The sequence below is a fragment of the Chamaea fasciata genome, unplaced genomic scaffold, assembly GCF_029207755.1.
Source record: "Chamaea fasciata isolate MVZ Bird 193981 ecotype frontalis unplaced genomic scaffold, bChaFas1.0.hap1 SCAF_15, whole genome shotgun sequence".
In the NCBI taxonomy this organism is placed as follows: domain Eukaryota; kingdom Metazoa; phylum Chordata; class Aves; order Passeriformes; family Sylviidae; genus Chamaea; species Chamaea fasciata.
Window position 1 is genome coordinate 17,323,309 of NW_027094100.1, and position 20,679 is coordinate 17,343,987.

Below are 20,679 nucleotides of genomic sequence, written 5' to 3' on the forward strand. Positions count from 1 at the left end.
GAAAAACAGCAGATTCTCAAACACTTTGCACTACTTTTATACCACTTCCAGGTAACAGATCTATCTACCAGTGTTCTCTTACGGCTAGTTCTTATATCTAGAAAGTTAATAGCATATGTTTTATGATATACAGCACGAAGGTTCTATACCTTTGCAGCACATTTCTACCACTGAAGCAAATTTATCTATTTATACAGATCAGTAATGGTAGGAAAGTGCCAGGGTGCCAAGAAAGTCATCCTGCAACAACATACATCTTTTCCCTAAAAGTGCAGAGGAAAACCCAAATTGGTAATAATACATCACACGCTAAACCTGACTTCTCGTGGAACCGAGTTTCCCCAGTTTCCATTACATCATCTACAAGCTAGACCAGATCCAGCATTAACCAAGGAAATGTACCTGAAATCTTTTGCAAAATGGCACAGATTTCTATTTCCTGTTATGCTGAAGATGTTTCTTAACTGAGCTCAGAGCCAGCTATGGGGCTCTGACTGCCCTGGCTCAGTATGCCAGGCCGCGGTTCCAGCAGCACACTCAGATCACAGAATATTCTGAGTTGGAAGGGGCCCACAAGGATCAGAGTCCAACTCTCGAGTGAATGGCCCTCACAGGGATGGAGCCCCAAACCCTGGGGTTATTAACAGCACGCTCTGACCCCCTGAGCCCGTCTCAGGGTCATCCCCTCCATGCCAGGGCAGTTCCTGCCTCCACGACACACAGAGGCAGAGGAGTGTTGTGTCTCTATCTCACCCAACTTCAGATGGAAAGGGGATATTTTACAGTGGGTCTGGCATCCTACTCCTGCAGTTTACAACCCCATTCTCCTACTCCTCCCTGCTGTGAGGTGCCAGGGCTTAGGACTCCAGCACTTCCAGCCAGGCTGCTCCTTCTCCTGGACCACAGCCCCTACTGCCACCCAGCCCAGACAGGAGCAGAAGACCTGTGCTGGAAAAGCAGCAGGACAGCATCACAACAGCCCTGGAATGGAACAGAACTGCTGATAAAAGCTGTGTTTTAAACCTGGAGTCTTCCTGCAGCACTCAGGTGAAAATGATCCTGGATCCTCACAGCCAAAAGCAGCCAGGTGAGATCCGACCCAGGTTGCTGTGAGTGACAACCAGGAGCTCAAGGGGGGCTGCCCAATGTTTTGTCAATTCCAGCAGTTTCCTCCCAAGGAGATTTTGCTGAGTGACGACTGGTTAAGTTTGGCTCCAGGTCAATTCATCTCACTTCTAGTATGCCTGGTTAGATGGGAGAAGCAGGATGGATGGGGGAATGTCTCAGAATATCAAATCAGGGGGACAAACCACTTCTGCAGGAGCCACGAGAGAGCTACTGGGGCTGGACAGTAATCTACCACTGGAGCTGCTCTTTTACAGCCCTGGTTTTTCTTTTTTATGTTAATTTGCAACCTTATCTAAGGAATATCTCAAGTTTTTCCTTCGCAGATTATATGAATTAATAGCTACATCCAGAAGCATGAAAAGCAGGCTAAAGTTTACACCTGCAGTAATTGTAAAAGCCTTGAGATATTGTAGTTTTTATCAAATTTTACATGTGTGCAAAAGGGTTTAGAAAGAGAACTAAAATTGGAACAACACAGACCCCTGCAAAACTCAAATTAAAAAGAGAGAGCCAAGGCAGCATATGCCCTTTCCAAGAGGAAGAGAATGCATTATAAATCTGGGAATAAAGCCACCTAACTCCTGGCAAGACAGCTTGGAGAAACAGATAATAAAGCAATTCTACCAATATGGTCACAAGACATTCAAAGTTAGAATTAATGTATCCTTTATTCATTATTAGAAATATAAATAGGTTTATTTTGCAATAGATTTTTAAGTGCTTCCTGTAGGGGGGGGGGGATTCAGTAGCCTTATCTTGCAATACAGCAACAGAAAAAGTAGGTATGAAGTTGCCTTTGACAGGAAGCAATAGGCACTAAACACCAAGAACAGCAGGAAAAGCTGAATTGTCAAGCCTCAGCAGCAGCAAAAGCAGCAGAATCTCATCTCCATCACAGAATCCCAGAATGGTTTGGGTGGGAAGGGACCTCAAAGCTGATCTCATTCCACCCCCTGCCAAGGGCAGGGACACCTCCCACTGTCCCAGGCTGCTCCAAGCCCCAATGTCCAGCCTGGCCTTCGACACTGCCAGGGATCCAGGGGCAGCCACAGCTGCTCTGGGCACCCTGTGCCAGGGCCTGCCCACCCTCCCAGGGAACAATTCCTGCCCAATGTCCCATCCAGCCCTGCCCTCTGGCAGTGGGAAGCCATTCCCTGTGTCCTGTCCCTCCAGCCCTTGCAAATTGTCTCTCTCCATGTTTCCTGGAGCCCCTTGAGGCCCTGCAAGGCCACACTGAGCTCAGCCCAAAGCTTCTCCTCTCCAGGTGAGCAATCCCAGCTCTCCCAGCCTGTCCTGCCAGCAGAGCTGCTCCATCCCTCTGCTCATCCTGGAGTCTCCTCTGGCCTGGCTCCAGTGATGCCTTTAAAGTTTTAGCTTTCATATTTTTCAGATTCTGTGCTGCCTAGGTGTGTAGCTCTGAGCCTCATACTAAGTGTTAGTCAGCTCTCTTTACAGGGTAGGTAAACAAAACAAATCCTTTTCCAGCTTGAGACCAAGGACAACCATTACGAGTTTCAGGCCCAAAAAAGCATAAACGAAGTCTGAGGGGAGAGAACAAGGGGGATGGAACTTCATACATGAAGCTATAATTGGACAATTAACCCCAATACGCAAATGAACCCAAACTTACAAAAGTGTGAAACCTTGTGAGCAGCCATCCATCTTGTGGCCATTTTGGGTCCACCTTGGGTGCAGCCCTGGCCAGGTTCTTGTACTGCCCAAGGCGTATCCTTAAAGGCCTTCTAATAAATATCTACTTTATTCTCTTAGCTCTGTCCAGTCTCTGTTCCAGGTCATCACCACCAGCTCCAGGTCCCTCTTGTGCTGGGCCCCAGGGCTGGGGAAGCTGAGCAGGTCCAGCATCTGTGGAGTCAGGTGAAGTCCCTGAGAAGCCAAAAGGGCTCAGAAGCAGCCCTGGCTGCCCAGGATGGGGATCCCACTTGCTGCACTCCGACCAAGACGACCTCATCCACATCACCTCCATTCACCCTGAGCCAGTGGCTTACAGGGGCCCTGTGGGGGATTAAAAAAAGCCCAGAAACGTGGTGTGCATACCTTCACTTCTCACAGAGGCACCACCAAACCATTATTTACTAAGCTAACTAATTAGCCAGCCACCCTTGCAGATAATAAGAATGCATTAAAGTATTTAAAATTCCAGTACAAGCCTGACACATACGAAGTGGCTGCCCTTCTTCAAAAGAAAATGAATGTCAAAGGAAATAAACCATTTAGGAACACTCGGCACACATGAGGTGCAGGGGAAAGGTGGCATCACCTCGGCATCCAGGAAAAGAAAGGAAAACAAAGCTGAGTGCTATGGGATGCTGAGACATTTCACTTTTTTTTTTTGCATCAGCTTCTACTTCTAAAGAGATCATTAGATACACAATTTGAATTAGCATTAGATAGATGACAAAGTAACACTATTCAAAACAAACGGAATTAATACACAGAACTGCAAAAACTGGCACAGAAAAAGCAGGAGATTGAAGGCACTTAAGCTGACAGTAATCTGAAAAACCCAGCTGGTAAATTCAGTTTTACACCAAGAAATAAGTTGTAACTGAATCTATACTTCACTGCAGTCTAGCACTGCAAGCACCTTTCCCTCCACACAGGCACTGCTCCAGGAGTGGATAATGGAATCAAAGTCATAGAGCAAGTTTACAAAACGCATAAAATAATCAATCCACTGGAAATAACACCAGGAATACTCCCAGGGGATACAAGGGCCCCGTGTACTCGATGTAGTCCTGCTGTTGCAAAATGAGTTCCTCAAGTCCAGCTGAGGATACCCATAACTTAGGGGCGTAGAGGAAATAGGTTTCTATAGCACTACAAAACTGACCAGGGATAAAAATCTAGAGGAAGTTTGGAGAATTCAGCATCCTCCACCAAAAAGGCCATTTTACATTCTCCGTGACAAAGCCTTCATGAGAGTATATTGGGGGCGGGGGTACAGGACAGCAAGATTTGCATAATTACCACCTTCTTCTCTCCACACACATTCGTGACAGGCTCTCCTCCCTCAGCAGATCCCCGAGCACCTGCACACACAGGAGCAGCCCCTCAGGTGAGCCAAGCTGTGACTGACAGCAGGGGGGAGCAGCAGGAGCCCACCCCAACCAGAAGAGCCTGGGCAGAAACTTCACCTGTGGCTACTAGAGAGCCACATCTGCAAACCCACCCTCACAAGAATATCAACTTCTCTTTGGCCTGGTGAGACCCTGCCCGGCCCTGCAGGAAGGAACATGCCCACCTTGTCGGCCATTAGCTCCAAAGGGGTCAACTGCCAAGACACACGGCAGAAGAGCTTTCAACTTTTTGTCTTTAGTTATTTCTGCATTAACTTCTCATTTTCTTGGCTTTTTTCAGTCCAGTGACCTCTAGAATTTGGATTCTTTGACTCCTGGAGAGATGCCCAAAAAACTCATTCTGCCTCTAAGGAAATTCACAATTTGGCATTTAAGGGGAACAGTATCAAGTGATATGGCTGCAGTCTTATTTTGTACTTGACATCAGAGCTCTCCAGTCACCTTCTTGCCCCAAAATGATTCAATAAAGAGTCCTCAAAGGAGAGGTTCAAAGGCACAGTAGGGAGGAGGAAGCCAGCCCCACATCCCACATTCCTCCCTACAAAATCCAGAGGCTGAGTGGTGAGGGGAGGATATACACACAAACCCTTTGAAAAGAGGGAAATGCAATTGAAGCCACAGATGCAGAAGCCACCTGGGCAGCATCACACAGCCAGTTGCTCAACCTCTACACAAGCAGAATTAATTGCATTAATTCTGGGGTTTAGTCAAGAGGATTTGAATAAAAATAATGCATACTTAAAAACAGTGCACAGTATTGGGTTAAAAACCATGGGGACAGCATATAAATGGAGGGATCTGACTTGTGCACCACTGACATTCACAGCTGCAATTCATCTGCTGGGAAGCCTGAAAGGAAAAACATCCATCAACTTCCAACACCAGATACAGGACAGAATGTGTGTGCTACAAACAAGTCCCAGGGTTATCTTCCTACTCAGCAAATGGGCTTTTTAAAGCATCATATACCAATGTTGCAGGTAATATCAGAGAAGAAAATAAAAAGATACCTAAAATCTCAAGCACATAATGGGATTGGTGTCTCAAAGAAATTGCTGAAATATCTCCAGCACTCCTTAATATCTCTTTACCTATTTTAATTTGGGGAGAAATTATGCAACTACATCCATATATCAAGACAACATGGAAACAAATTTAACAGTATCAGAATTATTTGAAGTCTTGAATAGTTCAGGATAGTCAATGCTCCAACTCCCCAAAACTGCCCGTGTGCAGCCTCATGGCCAAATCTTCATCTATCATCATATTTGAAAAGCTGCCTGCCACACTTGCAGGTGGGAACCTTGCTCCAAAATAAAATCAAAGGCAACAAAAAGTACTTTTTTTGTGTGTGTGTGTTTTTTAAGGAATCCATCCTTTAAATACAAGGTCAAAATAAAATCCCTAAACCCCAGCAGATGAAAAGCAAGCTAGAAGAATGCTCTGGAGCAGTCATGGCACCCAGGACTGACCCACCTGCATCCCCACGATGCTCCTCATCTCCATCCAGTCACTCCCATGTCACCCACATTTCCTGTGCCCCACAGACTTCACTCTCAAGATACCACACCTACAAAGCTGAACTGATCCTAAACCAAGAACCTGCTGTTTTCAAGGCCTTTTCCCCCCCCAGAGAAGTAGCAGGCTTCATTTCCCCAGATCACTCCGCAGGTTTCAGAAAGTAACTGATAACGTCAATTCGTGTTATCATATTCAGCAAACCACAGCTGACAGCACCTCAGGCATATCAAAGAGATTCTGAGCTGAGAAGCAATTTTTTTCTTCTGGCCACATATGGCAGCAGTGGAGCACCCAATGAATGGCAAAAGCCTTGTTTCTTGACAGGCAGAGGTTACCAGGAACACAGTGGAGTCGGGACTCCACGAGTGGCTGCACATCCCACAATATTTGCATTCAGTGACACACACAATAAAGAAAAACACCCTCCATTTGTGGAAGGCACAGGTATTTGTGAAAGCTAGCATAGAACCATCTGGGTTTGTTTCTTCACTGCCTACTGCTAATTTTGCACATGCCCTGGTTTTCCCTTTGTGGCTCGATGCCAGTGCTTTTTTTAATTGGTGCTGAGAAAAATGCACCTTTTAAGCCCACCTTTGCAAGGCAGCTCCCAGCCTGACAGCCTTGCTGTTATTGGAAGGGAACTACTCTTCTAGAATGCCTGTTAAGCAAAAGTAATTTGTAAATATCTCGTCTCCAAAGTTATGAAATATTTTCAGATAGCCTGAGCAGGTTTTTAACCCTGCCATACACAAGGCTGGCTCTGCTGCTTTCCCTCTAACTCCTGTCCCTCCTGCTAAAGGAATGTGTTTCTGAGTAGGCCAGAAGGAAGCCAACGTTCTCTCCTCTATTTCAACAGCTTACCAAGATACAGCTTAAGCCTCATCCTTTTCTCAGACATGAGAAGGATTAAGTCACTCTTTTGCCTCTATTTAAATCCAGAGGGCTGCCACTATTTGGATAAGCCAAATGCTAATTATTCTGTATTGATTCTGTTGACTTTCTGGGACAAAAGAGGTCTGAAGCTCCAGGACACATTAAGAGCGTTACAGAACATCAGCTTTCTTACACAGGATAAAACAGGTTAAGCAAGAGCAGAGTCTGGATAATAAACACCACATCCAGAAGAGAATATCCAGGTTTCTACCAAGACCTCTAATGCTTGCAGCAGGAGCTGTAAAAAAGATGCAGAGGTATTGGAAAGGAAAAAAATAGAAGAGCACAACAGGTTTTGCATGCCATGGAAGCACTGGAGAGGAGACAAGTGGTACCACACAGCCACAGGGATGGGTGTGTACATGGACATTGACTGTTCCCCTTCTCTCCCTCTATCATCTCCTGAATCCCATCCTACAGATGGAACTTAATCCAGAGTTTGTAGTAGATCAAGGCAAAAGAAAAAGGAGAACTTAAGGACTTGAGATGCAAGTACGTCGTTGCAATACAAGAGCTGTGGTATTCCAGCTTTGTAATAATTCCATCATCTCTTTCCTCCAACGAGAGGAATTGAAAAGCCCAGTTGTGTGTGTAATACTTCTGCACACTGAGAGCATGATCCTGCTGGAGGCTAAAAGACTGTTTATCCACAGATCAGCAGTCACTGTGCAAACTTACATGCTCCACTCCATCCATACTCCTCAAATTTGACTTTGAGAGACTACTCAAGTGTCACCAAATGGAGCTGCATTAGGGGTGACTACATATTTGATCTTATGTAGGCAGATAAAGTTCAAATATTTTCCTACAAAACAGTAGAATTCAAATGAATTAAGCCATAAACCACAATGTTAAAGCAGAATCCATGTACAGCATTAGAGTGTATTTATGTAAAACCGTTTACAGCTCAAGGAAAGTAAAACATTGCAAAACGCCAACCTCCATATCACAAACAAGCGTGCACACATCATTGTTGCAAGTTTTCCCTGCACCAGTCTTAAATGTTATTTGATCAACATGAAACTAAGAAAGGTCAAGATTTCTAATGCATTATCAGAAGATTACAATGTGTTAACACGGGAGATGGACACATGCCTGACAAGAAAGGAAAACCCAGGTGTTTCACCAACACAAAACCACAGGGTGAGGGGGGAAAGGAGGGACCAGGTAGGATGAGCATACTTCACTGCCACTCAAACTATCCACAGGACTCAATTCCTCTTCAGAGCCAGCACTAGAGCTCAGCTCTGCTGCACAGCTGGCTGCAGTGAGCACTGTAAGTGAGGACAGCCACCTTCCTTCTTTTACATACATTAAGAGTCTGTAACAAAAATGCTGCAAAGTGTGGAAAGGCTGCAAGGGTAAGTTCTGCTGTACAAGGCAGTTCAGAACAAGTCCCAGCTGCTGTCAAATCTATTCAATTTAAGAGAGTTCTCACTGGCAGCTCTGCACCAAACAAGCAGCAAAGGCTGAAGGCAGTGGATGGAGGGCAGCAGTGATTTAAGACTTCATGAGACTCCTAGGCTCCTACTGGAACCAGACCTGAGGTGAGAGTGCTGGGCTTTGCCAGGATTCTCTCATGAGGCACTCAGCAAGCCATATGCCTCTTTAAGAGATGCATCTGCACAGCACAAAAACTGTGTTGGGTCTGGAAAAATATCCAGGATGTGCAAATTGTGCCACTGGTATCAATGGCTGCGCTGGCATGTGCCCCTCTGGGGCTGGGCAGCCTGAGATTTTTGGGGTCTCTAAACCAGCAATTCCATATCAACATTGGGACAAGCTCAGGGAAACCACAGGGAGTGACAGGGAAGACTCTGAGGAGCTTCAAAACCCAAAGATCACAGGGCGTACAGAACTTCACATGAGCTGGACTCTTAAGAACTTCTCTTAAATCCCCTAAGTATTACTTACAAGTAATTCCTTATATTTCTCCCTAAGAAACAGAAAGTACCAGAACATCTCCTGAAAACCACATACTAAGTCCCAAAGCAGGATGGTGCTGGGTGAACACCTGGAAGCTTAATTCTGTAGCCCAAAAATGCCTGAGTGACAGCATGAAGCTCTCACCATCTTCATCTGGCTTCACTCCAATGATGCTGAAATATTTACTCTATGGCAGCCTGTAAGCATTAAACTTAAAACTCTTATCAGTTCAGGAATGTTCTGTTTCTAAAAGCAGCATCTTTGTCAAAGCAATAATGTCTATGGAAATTAGGGCCCAGTACAACAGCACAGCTCTCTACTGAGCAGCAAAGTCCATGACAGGAAAACCCATCCAGGCTTTCAAACCACATCCATCACGTCAGCATTCAGGCATCTTAAACTGACAAACAATATTGAAAAAGAAAGTGTAGATTATCTCAAGGCAGAATTTTTATCAGCATCTTTATCATCAACACAGATCAGTGTGTCATTTTAATTCACATCTATTCCCACAGAAACAGATGCTTTCATTAAAAGGGCTATGCAAGAGCCTTTTCAGTATACAGATACTTGCTATAAATGAATTTTACAGTCATGTGAAAATTCATGTGTTCCTTTCTAAGCTTGGATCCTTGATGGGAATACAAAGCTGTGGATCAACATTATTAATAGGCAAATTCATCATGAAAACACATCTCCATTCTGTAAATTGCAAGTGTGTCAGGAGTAGAAATATCCTTTGCTGGTAGTTCTGAAGACAAATGATTTCTCCCAGCAGATATTGAATAGATAAGCCAGGCACTTTCCTGCCCAATCACTTCCAAGCATCAGAGATTCTCAAAGAAGCTTAGGAGAGAAAAGCAAAATAGTGCAATTAAGGTTGAGGAAACAGCACTTGTGTGGAGTATTACATTCCCCTAACGGCACTGAACACAGAGACAAGGGTGCAAAACAAGTATTTAGCAAGTTATGGGTCCACCAGGTCCAAATGCAGCAGTGTTGGGACCTTCTCTGGAGACCTCGAGATCCAAACTACACTGGCCTGCAAGAGTTCCCCGAGACAGAGGCAGGGCCACAGCCTGGGCTCAACCACCTCCCCCACCTTCAAGTTGTGCCAAACCAGCACAGGTTAGGTTAAAATCTAACACAAAAAGAAACACAACCCCCAGACCCTGTTGTGGCGCTCAAGTACTTGAGGCCAAAGAGAAGACGGAAACCAGGGAAAATAAAAAGCCATCCTGAAGTGATGTGTGCCTGGAATGCCTGCTCTGAACCAGCTCCCAATGGCTTTTTTCCATTTGCTGCCAAGCACCTCTAATGCAATCCAGACAGTCAAGGACACAGTCAGAATGTTAATATGAAAGCATTAAAATTCCCATTGAAATGGGACCTGTCAGGCTACTTTATGTAACATGATTTATCGTTTCCAAATGTAGTAACAAGGGATTTTATTGTACAAGAGCATGTGGTACACAATGGGGCTCTGAGCCCGCATTTCGCACTCGCCAAACTACAATTCCTGACAATGTTTTGCCGGTACACGGCTGAGTTACTGGTGTGTGCATGGAAGGGGAGCTGAATGCATTAGAAATTGATGGGGTAACAGAACAGACCTAAAGTGAGAGTTCTCTGCACTTCCCTGCACATACCAAACAGAGCCGGACACCTCCAGCCACTGCTGGCTCGTGGAAAGGAGCCCAACTGGCCCCAGTCCCCAGGGCTCCTGCACCAGGCAGTAAAAATTGACTGTCAAAAGCTTAAGGAAGCTTTTATTTCCAGTCTTACATGTCAGTCAGATAACTGATGTCTTTTGCAAGTTCAGGGCACACTGAGAGCACACTGGAAACTGCTGGTTACATTTCCAGGGCACAGCCTGTGCTTTCTACCCTGCTAAACCCCAAACCCCTTCAAAGCCCAGCCTCAAAGGCACCAAATCCTGGTTTTGCCATGTGTAACAAAGAGCTGACAGCAAGGCAAGCTGCCCAAGTCCTGGGCTAATGACACCCAGAGGGTTACAGCACAGAGCATGCACGTACCTGTCACAACAAAGTTTGTGGATTCCTGTATCAGTGACACATTTTTCTCACTTCTCAAATACAGAAATTTTTCAGCTGTCAGCCCACTGGGGATTTTTCAGTAGTTTAGCTATCCATGTAGTTTTCGTTGGAGTTATGTTAACTTTGAGGCAGAGCTGAGTAGCACAGTAGAGAAAAGCAGAGGTGTTGGCTGTACCTACAGTGAGAGAGGAATCTCAGCAGCTGCCAGTGCAAGGCAACGCCAGGATAAACTGGGAGCAGCGTCAAGAAATGTACATCTTCATCCTTTTTATTTGGAGCAAACATGTACACAAGAAAGGTCAACATGTACACAACACAAGATCATGGAGTTAGACCCAAAAGACTGTTTCCATTGTGTTTTCTTATATTTCCTACTAACTTCTTCATTGATTGCACTATTAATCTTGACATCATTCAGATCAATGCTTTGGTCTGCCCTCTTGCCCTGCCTAAGTCTGGAATCAATGTTCAACCAAACTCAAATATGCTTTGAAATTTCTTTGCTTAATTAATAAAATAGACACCAAGAATGCCTGACTGCCACAGATCATACAGAGATCTGGGTCCTGCCATCTGTGAGTTACATTACAAATGCAGCTGCAAATGATGTGGACAATTTACTGCATTCCAGGCAGTTGATCCCAGAACCAAGACCTTGGACTACTCTGCTTTTACAAAGCTACTCAGAATCGATAATGAATTTAGTCCTTCCCCTTCCAGCTCTGCCATTCAGCACCAGCAGCAAGAATCAAGCTTACTCCAAGTAATAAAACCCAAATGCAAATAGGCATCTGTGCTATTTCAATCCAGGAGGGATCTGCAATGCAAGTTTAAAAAGGAAAACTATTTTCTGTTGGAATTGTGAGAAGTGAGCAAAAGCCATAATGGAAAACAGTTCTCCCCAGACGAAGTAGAAGAGGAGGGGGAAAAGCCAGAGAATCAGATGCTACAATTAAGGGATGAACAGTCAGGATCTCAAAGAATGTAGCTTATAAACCAAGAGGCTGGGTCACGAAGTGGCTGATGAAGTTCAGTGGACACAGGTAATGAAAGTCCACCTCACTTAACATCCACAGAAATAGACTCCTGCCACTAGTACGACTTCTCTTGACATTTTCAAGAGCAGTCCAGCTTGGTCAGAAGTGCCTGAGCTGCAGACTGCCAGCACTGGGGGCATACTTGGGGTAAGATAAATTAAACAGCTCCCTTGTTCCTGTCCTTCTGCTTGCAGGATCCACTACTGAGCACTGTCTGACAGGATGCTGGCCCTGATGTATAACGTTTAGTCTGACCAAGCTGCTCTTGAAAATGGCGACAGAAGTCATGCTAGATGAAAAAGGAAATCATACACACACCAATCAAAGAAAAAAGGGGGTTCAAAGTTCTGTAACAAACTACTGAACAAGCAAATCTTGCCCTTCTTTTAAGGGCGTAATCACAGGATTCATCACTGTGCCAACAGATGCAGTGGGGGTCAGGAGATCCTACAGTTCAGTTTGTTGCTGAAAACTGTTACTCAGCTAAAAACTTCTGCCACACTCCATAACACAGCCACCAATGCTTCCAGACTTACAGACCTTCAAGGACAGGTGCAGAGAAACAGTGAAACTCTGGGTCCAAACCACAAAACTTTGAGTTATAAACTGTCTAGAAAACAGTCTTGTTATTGCCAGAGATCAGAAAGCAAGCCCAAAAGCTAGAGGAAGTCACTGAAGGGAAAGCATTTAAAGTTAAAAAGGAAATCTGCCTCAAGACAGTGTGCTTCAGCCTTTTCAGTGTATTCCTCATCCAGTCTTCTCTGAATTTTTATACTTGGCCAATAAATACCTCTCACTCTAGCACTTGGATAGGATTTACGATGCACTGCAAGTGCTGTGCAATTAACAGATTTAATGCCCAATTCACTTCCTCCTTCAAAGGGAGACTGGAGGAAAGCATCCCAGGAGCTGTGAGTATATCATACATATACATGAAATGACATTTCCTCTGCCACTACTCTAAGTCAGCACATCCCTACTCTTCCTGCAGATGTATCAAACCATTTTCACTGTTTAGATTCCCAACTATTAGTCATTCTTCAGCTTAATCACAGAGGGGTTTACAGTATGGATTTTTACACACCATCCCACATTTTCACCATAATTTATCAATTGCTTTTTCCACTCCATTTCACTGAATTTCTAATCTCATTTCCCCAACTACACTGTCTACAATCATAACATAACAGTGACTTTAAAAAATGCAGTATGCTCCACTAATTTCACAATATGGAAAAGGAGATAACAGAGGGAATACATTCTTTCCATCTCAGCATGACTACTTTAACTTGCCTATCAGAGACAAAAGCACATGGCTGAGGAGGACAGGCATTGCTGTGAGAGGAAGTCAAAGCTCTGCACTCTCACACAGCTATTGACCAACTTTCAATGAGACAAATGCCACCAACTCCTCCATGCAAGACCGAGCATTTACCTCTGGCACACGTTTAATTATCCTTCAGTGGCTGCTCCATTTGGAATTGTGCTGACAGGGCTCCATCCAATCCAGCAGCACATTTGAGGGATTATTGCTGATGCTTCATAGACTCATAGAACACCCTGCTCAAAGGAGTTTTGAGTGGCACAACTCCGTGCTTTGCTTCCCAGCTGCAGTCTGAAGTTCTACAGAATGCCAACGCTGAGCACAAGTGACTTTCACAAGCAATTAAGACAGACTACATGAATACCTAGCTCAGCCCGCAGGCTACATCAGACTTGCCTTTCAGTTTTCTTCAATTAGTTTGCCCTTCTTTCTGGTAAACAGAAATTCTTGTTTTCCTTTTTCTCTACCACACGCTGCATCTGTTCTCCAGATCCCACCACCCCAAACCACACATGGCAGACCCTGGACCAGTTTTATTCTATGCTGAAATCACCTTGGCCAAAAGATTTGAAGGTAAGGTACCTAATGCAGCAAGGTTCCTAAATAAGCGTTACTGTCTAAAAAAGATCTCTGAACACCTCAAACAAGTTCAAAAGCACCAATAGGACTTCACCTCCTCCCACTGAGATTTCTTCAGACAATTTTACTTGCCACAGTGCCACAAGCCACACACTTTGCTTAAGTTGTTGCCATTTCTGCAACTTTATTTCTGAAATCAGCTTTAACAGTATTGGAGTTTAGCAATTATATATAGTGTCGTCTATATTCTTATGATATCCTGATCTCACCTCTCAACACAGCAAGTTATTCAGCTTAAAACACACTGGAACAAGAGCAAAGGGGCAATGGAGGGGAAGGAAGTCCAGTATTGCACCATGATGCCCTCAAATGTAGAAGCTCATCCACATGACATGACACTTACTCCAACTGTAGAAACACTCTCAGGCTTCAAACACCGTGTGCACATTCAGTGCCTAAACACTGGAAAAGAACTGCCCAGAGCCCAATATTTACACCAAACCGCTCTCAGATTTTTTACTACATATTTAACTTCAAACATCACTTCTACTCAAACTGAGTAGCAACAATAATCAACATGATTCTGACAATTCATGCTTTCAGCTACAAAGATGACACAGTTAAAGTTTCCAAGAGTCAACAGAAGTAAGGCAGAACTTTTTGCATCAGCCCAGTTACCCTACGTAAACCAAGGTTTGAATTTCTGTACAAAACAATGTCAACAGCTGTAAAATAGAAACAGAAGCAGTGCCAAGGGGTTAACACCTTCTGATGGTAACACTTGTAGGGTTAACACTTTATAATGGTTACACTTGTTCGGAAGACTGGAGATCAATTCTGAGGTAAATATCATTGGTCATTTAAATAGGTTTCATCCCTCCTCATGGCAAACCTTTGGGACCACTTGTTACTGTTCCAATTGTGTTTGGGATAGAACAAACCAGCTTTGAGGGACCAGCTTCAGTTCCATGTTTTAGCTGATCCCACGGAGTCACACCCCCCAGTCGAGCCAGCAGAGCAGGGTACTCACATTGCCCATGTACTCGGAGAGCAGGTCCTGCAGGGCCTGGCGCACGGCGTTGCACTCGGCCACGATGCGCTCGCGGCGGTCGTCGCGCGTGCAGGACGAGTCGGCCATCAGGGCTGCCCCGCTGATGATGCTCTCCAGCCTCTCCTCCAGGGACGGCCGGAACCGCTCCTCGCTGAACGTCGAGGGGTCCACAATGATTTGTTTCTAGTAAGAGGAAAAGTTCTGCAAATCAGTCCCCAAGCCCAAGTGATTTAGCTTTTATGTTTTTCAAATCCTGTAGCGCTTTAGTGTATAAGTCTAAAACTCTTTATAGAGCGTTGCTACTGTCTTCACATTTTGGTCAGACAAAACAATTCCCCTCTGGTGCTGAAACTCAAGGACACCTCACTGTCTTAGGCCCCAGGAGATGTAAACAACAGTGAATTGCGAGGGGACAAACTGGGAGTAAATTACTTCATTACCTGAAACTAATTGGAGGATTAACCCCTGATATGTAAATAGACCAAACTTATAATTGTTTGAAAAACTCGTGATGTGACCGTTGTCCATCTTGGGTGTAGCCCCTCTCGGAGGCTTTTGACTGCCCAAGGTCTATCTATTGAAGGCCTTCAACAAAAACCCACCTTTATTCTCTTAATCTTGTCTCAGCCTCTGATCTAGGTTGCCACTCCTAAGTGGCCAATCAAAGCAGTGCGTTACTGTTAAGTCATGCACACAAACAACAGCACTCAGAGCAACCCCCTGATCAGGCATTAAGAGGCAAATAACACCATTTTGGCACTGAGGAGGATTTTCATGAGTAGTTTTGTAAAATTACTAAGAGGTTTCCCAGCAGATTATATTGCTACTCATTTCTTGTGCTGCTTTGACAGCTAAACAAAACCTGGCCATAGGAAGCCTTGTTATATGAATGGCAAAAATCAAACGTGCCAGCAAAAATAAGGTTCAAAGTACAGAATTCTTCCTAATGACATGTCAATTTGGATGGGCTTTCACTAGTTAACTTGTCAGATATAATTATCCCATCATGAACAAGAAAACAAACATCCAAAATTAGCTCTATGTATTGTGTTCTGTTGCCCTACTTTGCAGTCTTCTGTTCAGTTTTAGGCAGGTAAATACAACTGTATTCTCAAAAATTCTCCAAGTGAAACTTTAACATAAAGGTTTCAAACCACACAGAACTCAATTTCATCATTAAAATTACCACAGGTTTCTCTTGCTGGAGTGTTAACAAGCACAGCTCACACCAACAGACTGAGGGCTGAAACAGCAGCACTGATGTATCCACTCTCGAGGGGCCAACAAAACTACCCATGGAAGCTCCCCAGGAAGAAGCTGCACAGTATTTATCACCTTTGGGTACTTTCAGATGATCTCTTTAAACAGGCCTGTAATTTATTTAATAAAGAAAAATAATTTGGCCATTTCATGGTTTGGGTTTGTTTAGGGTTTGGTTGGGTTATTTCAGAGGCGGAATTTGTTAATTGTACAAGAAGTCCCAAAGCTTTTTGAAATGGGAGTTTTCTCCACTTGTACTCATGCTAACCTCAGCAGCCACATCACAACCACCTCATCCTGCCAGCCAGCACATTTCATATCCCTATGGAGTAACCATGCAGCCATCACAGCAGAATGAGAACATGGCATGTGCTCTCCAACACACTCCCTCCTCATTCCTCCTGAAACTTTTAGCCATTGGCTAATACAATGGTAGTGTGCTACCACTCCAGAACTGCACCACTAAAAAAAGAGAGATAACAATCAGCTTATTTTCTGGTAGCCATTTCATATTTTACCATTACTGGAGTATCTGGGGGCATGTGTGCTCAAAGCCTCTATTACAGGAGTGTAATAACACTCAAGCATTAGCAGGAAATGAAGTGCAGGGATAACATCTGCCAAGAACCTCAACACATTTGTTTTGTCAGCCTCCCTTGGCAAGGATGAGACAAAGCTATCGTGAAGCTGGCCTCTGATCAGGCACTGCTGCTATTAGAGAGCCTCACAAAGTGGAATTAAAAGCTCAAAAAGCTTCATGTGAACTGCAATACTCAGAAAGTAGTCTGCAGCTGTATATTGCAGAGTTTGTATAGTAAAATAGGGTGATTTATCAGAAATCCCATTAGCTGGTTTGAGCTGTACAAGCCAATCCACAAACCTGAAGTGAATTGCTTCTTCATTCCCAGCCCCTGACATGGTGCTGCTGCTGCAGGGCTGCCTTCCCCTCCCACAGGCACCTGTGAGAACATGCAGCCCCTCGGGGCTAACCTGAGGCACACTCTGAAAGCTTACTGAGCATCTGACAGAATTTCAGAAAGGCAAACCCACAAATGAAACCAGTCACAAAGATCAAGACAGCTATGACATCCTCTTGTAACCGGAGGGATCACAGGGAAAGGCTTCCCATCAGGCACAGGGAGAACTCAAACAGAACTTTATCCTGGCAAAATACACGTGGCAGAAAGAGAGGAATGAGAGTGGTAAGAGCAAAAAGGAGAAGTTCAGCAAACTCTGGCAAAATCACAACTACTAAATGCTCTTTGAGTGATGGCTAAGTAAAGTTCTAGAGTAAGTTAGTGCTACAGTGTTTAAAATTCAGAGGCTGAATCAGGTAGACACTGAATCCTGGCTTCAGAAGGAAAGCGATCTCAGTAAAAATGCATGGCTGTCCTCAGCACCGTGCTGAATGCAAGAAAAAGAACATGACAGATCAGTACAACATATCAGTGTGAAATGACTTAATTTCCAACCAAAGATCATATTAGAACTTCCCACTTCATGTTCCTCTCAATAGGTAGTTTCAGCAATTCTAAATACATGATTCACTTTTAATAAATCACTTCTGTCACCTCCAAGAATACATTACATAAATATATTATGAAATAATCAATTTCAAACAAACCATCTAATGTAGCAGTAGGCTAACTGCTATTTCAGAGCTAGTTTAACTTGACAGCCTTCCATCACCAAGAACCACATATATAACTTTCTATATTCCATCAACCCTAGTTTGGAAAACGACTTTTTTAAAAAAAGCCTACTTTGCCTACAACTTGCTGCACTTCAGTAGAAAATGATCTTCCAGGCAATATCAATAAAAGCAAGCTGTGGCTAACAAACCAGGTGAACAAAGAGGAGAGCCAGAGGGGTATCGCACAGCAAGGTTCCAACTCACATCGAAGTTGTTGAGGGCGTAGGCCAGCTCTCCGCCCCCGCCCTGCTGCTGGGCAGCGTCGTCCGAGGCGGTGGCCTGGGCGGCGTTGGAGATGCCGCTGACCGCCTGCTGCAGCTGTTTGTAGATCAGGTCCCTGTTGGCTTTGTAGGCAGCCACGTCAGGGTGCTGCAGGCAGGCCTGGGACGCCGTGTACAGGATGGGCACGTTCTTCTGCAGGATCCCTCTGGCTGCCGCCATCTGATCGCGGTGACCCACATCTTTCAACTCCTGTTAGCAAAGTTAAAGGGGAAAAAGAAGCATTTGAGAGCACTGCCCACATTCAACAGCCATGCACTGTCTCCCCGCATCTTCAAAGGACAGGCAGGTTCTTTGCCTCAAATCCGCTCAAATCTGTCTGCTGAGTATTCCTATCCTTAAGGGCTCAACTAATTGCAAAACACGACAGCTTCATAAAGCCAAAAAACAACAACACTGCAGGGCAATTCACAACACCACAATTCAAAACCTGACGTTGGATTTTTGTTCCTCTGCAGCAGAGGACCAGCATTTTAAAAGCTGTCCTGTCTTGCACTTGCAGACGAGAAGCAAGATCATCTTTAATTTAAACTCCCAGGCTCACAACCAGAATTGTTTTCTTTAATCACACCTAGAAGATGGCATTTACTCTCCTCAAGAGACTCAGGTACTTAATTTCAGAAGAACAAATATATCATCTCGTTCAACTTCTTGTTCACCTCCAGTGAGACAAAATTAATCCAATGACTGTAATTATCACTAATTCAAGATTAGTGAACAAGTCCATAAGTCTTTTCCCAAACACTCTGTGCTGTAATTCTCTAAAGCACCATCACCTCTGTTTTGGAACAGAGCGCCATGATCAGATAAAGCCTTTGAGTCCAGCACAGGCAGTAAGTTTATAAAAGGAGGAACAACCACAGTTATTAGCAGCAGCAGCATTTCAAAGTTACCTCTTAAATCTAACAAAGAGGCAGTGAAAATGAAGACAAGGACTGCCTTACTGAGAAAAGGGAAAAAAATTCTGTCAGACTCTCTAAAATGAATGGGCAATAGGTGACCTCTGTAAGGTACACACTGAGCAGGGAGGGCACTCCAAACAGGCACAGAGATTTACGGATTTTGTACAACCACTTCCCATAGTGTGGAACAATCCATCACAAAGCAGTTTTAGAGCATTTATTGCATTGCCATCACAACCCTACTCCCATTTACTGCAATCAGATTTGAGATACGTAACCAACTGGCAATCCCTTTTTGACTGTACCCAGCTTATTTTCTAAGACAAATCTGTGCAAAAAACCCCAAGCTGTGTCAGAGGTGCATAAGCAGCTTTGGTTTGTACATATCTACAGAGCAAAGAGGCAAAAATGCTCTAAAAGAATTACGCTATTTCTGATAACTTAAACTGCCCACACCTCTGCTTTCTTCTGAAACTCAACTACACAAGAATGAGTCACACCAGTGCTGTTGAACAAAACAAATTTCACATGCAATTTAAGGCTAAGCACAAGCTATCCAAACACAGAACATTCCCACAACAAACAGGAATTTAAACTCCTCCTCCATGGGACATTTCGGTGCAAGGCCAGCAAGCAGCACCACTCACTCCCTCGGGAAGTTGTAGCTGTGCCCAGCCGTGGCCTTTGCTCCCTGTGCACGTGGCCATGTTCAGTCCATCTGCATGAACCACAACAGCAACGGGGTCTAGTGGAGAGTGCCCCAGGACTGGGACACATCTCAGCCCCCTGTCCTCACCCACACCTGCACTGCTTCAAAATGGGAAGTGCAGCTCTTGGGCAGCAGCATGGCATTAATGCACTAAAACACTGACATAAACAAATGCTACTATGAACAAATGCTATCAGAAGCAGCGCCCTACAGCCAAGCAGACTTTTCTTGCTTACCAGGCAAGCTCAGTTCCTAAACATGGCAGAGCACAACATAAAGTACTCAGCAATAATGTAAAAAAACTGAGTAAAAAATATTAACAGAATAGGAAGAGCAGCAAGGATGCCTCATTTTGGAAAAGAAAAGTAAGAATTAATATACAGAAGAAAGTGGTCACACTATACCTGTTGTCTTTTGGCTGCCATTATGTTAAGTTTGTTCACTTCTGGTTTGAGGGCTTTGTACTGGATACCCAAGTCCTGCTCTGTGCCAGCATTTCTTAGCTTCAAGATACCATCTTCCACCTAAAAGAATATATATTCACATATTTTTCCAAGCAATACAATCCACAGGTCAGGAGGTAATTCAGAATGTATTTCATGGCAGACAGAGAAAGCAATCTTCCCCTGCCCCCTGTTATTTTTTGGAGAGAGACACTTTAAGGCTAAGAGGATACAGTGCTTAGCTACCACTTCATAGTCACCAGGTATCAGAGACAGTCAAGTACATCTGAAAGAGCATGAAGGAGTCCAGGGCCCTGGCAGAGCCACAGCAGCGACCAAAGAGCACAAGGAGAGTCCTCAAAGCTCGTTTGCAAAGAAGACCCAGTATCCAATGTCATTTCACTTCAAACTCCGCACAAACCACTCAGCCACTCTGCTGCTCAAGGGAAGGAAAGGCTTCCTCAAACAGTGCAGTTTTATTTTTATTTATCCTGCCAAAGCTACTCATCTCTCGTAGCTGCAAGGGAGTACTGGTTATAAGAAAGCCAAATTCTGTAAGATGAAAGGGCTGGCTCTCATCTGCAGCTGCAGACCAGGGCTGTGTTAGTTTCTGTACTCAAAGTTGAGAACAGAGTGCAGCTCAGTGTCAAAAGCTACTGACAGCGAGTATAAAAATGAGTGACACACGCCCACTATACACGTTCTGCTGAGAGAAAAAACCCCCAGACCCTCCCCACAC

The 20,679-nt window shown here is 44.3% G+C and overlaps 1 protein-coding gene across 2 annotated transcripts in view; it reads right to left on the reverse strand.

The window, feature by feature from the left end:
• Positions 1 to 20,679, reverse strand: part of CTNNA1 (catenin alpha 1) — a 117,581-nt gene that overhangs the window by 71,115 nt on the left and 25,787 nt on the right. For both annotated transcript variants that reach the window (XM_066197010.1, XM_066197011.1), the window contains exons 5-7: positions 19,902 to 20,021; positions 17,812 to 18,078; positions 14,634 to 14,837 (exon numbers count right to left, since the gene is read on the reverse strand). In XM_066197010.1, the coding sequence (XP_066053107.1) occupies positions 14,634 to 14,837; positions 17,812 to 18,078; positions 19,902 to 20,021 (591 nt within the window). The remainder of the gene's footprint in view (positions 1 to 14,633; positions 14,838 to 17,811; positions 18,079 to 19,901; positions 20,022 to 20,679) is intronic.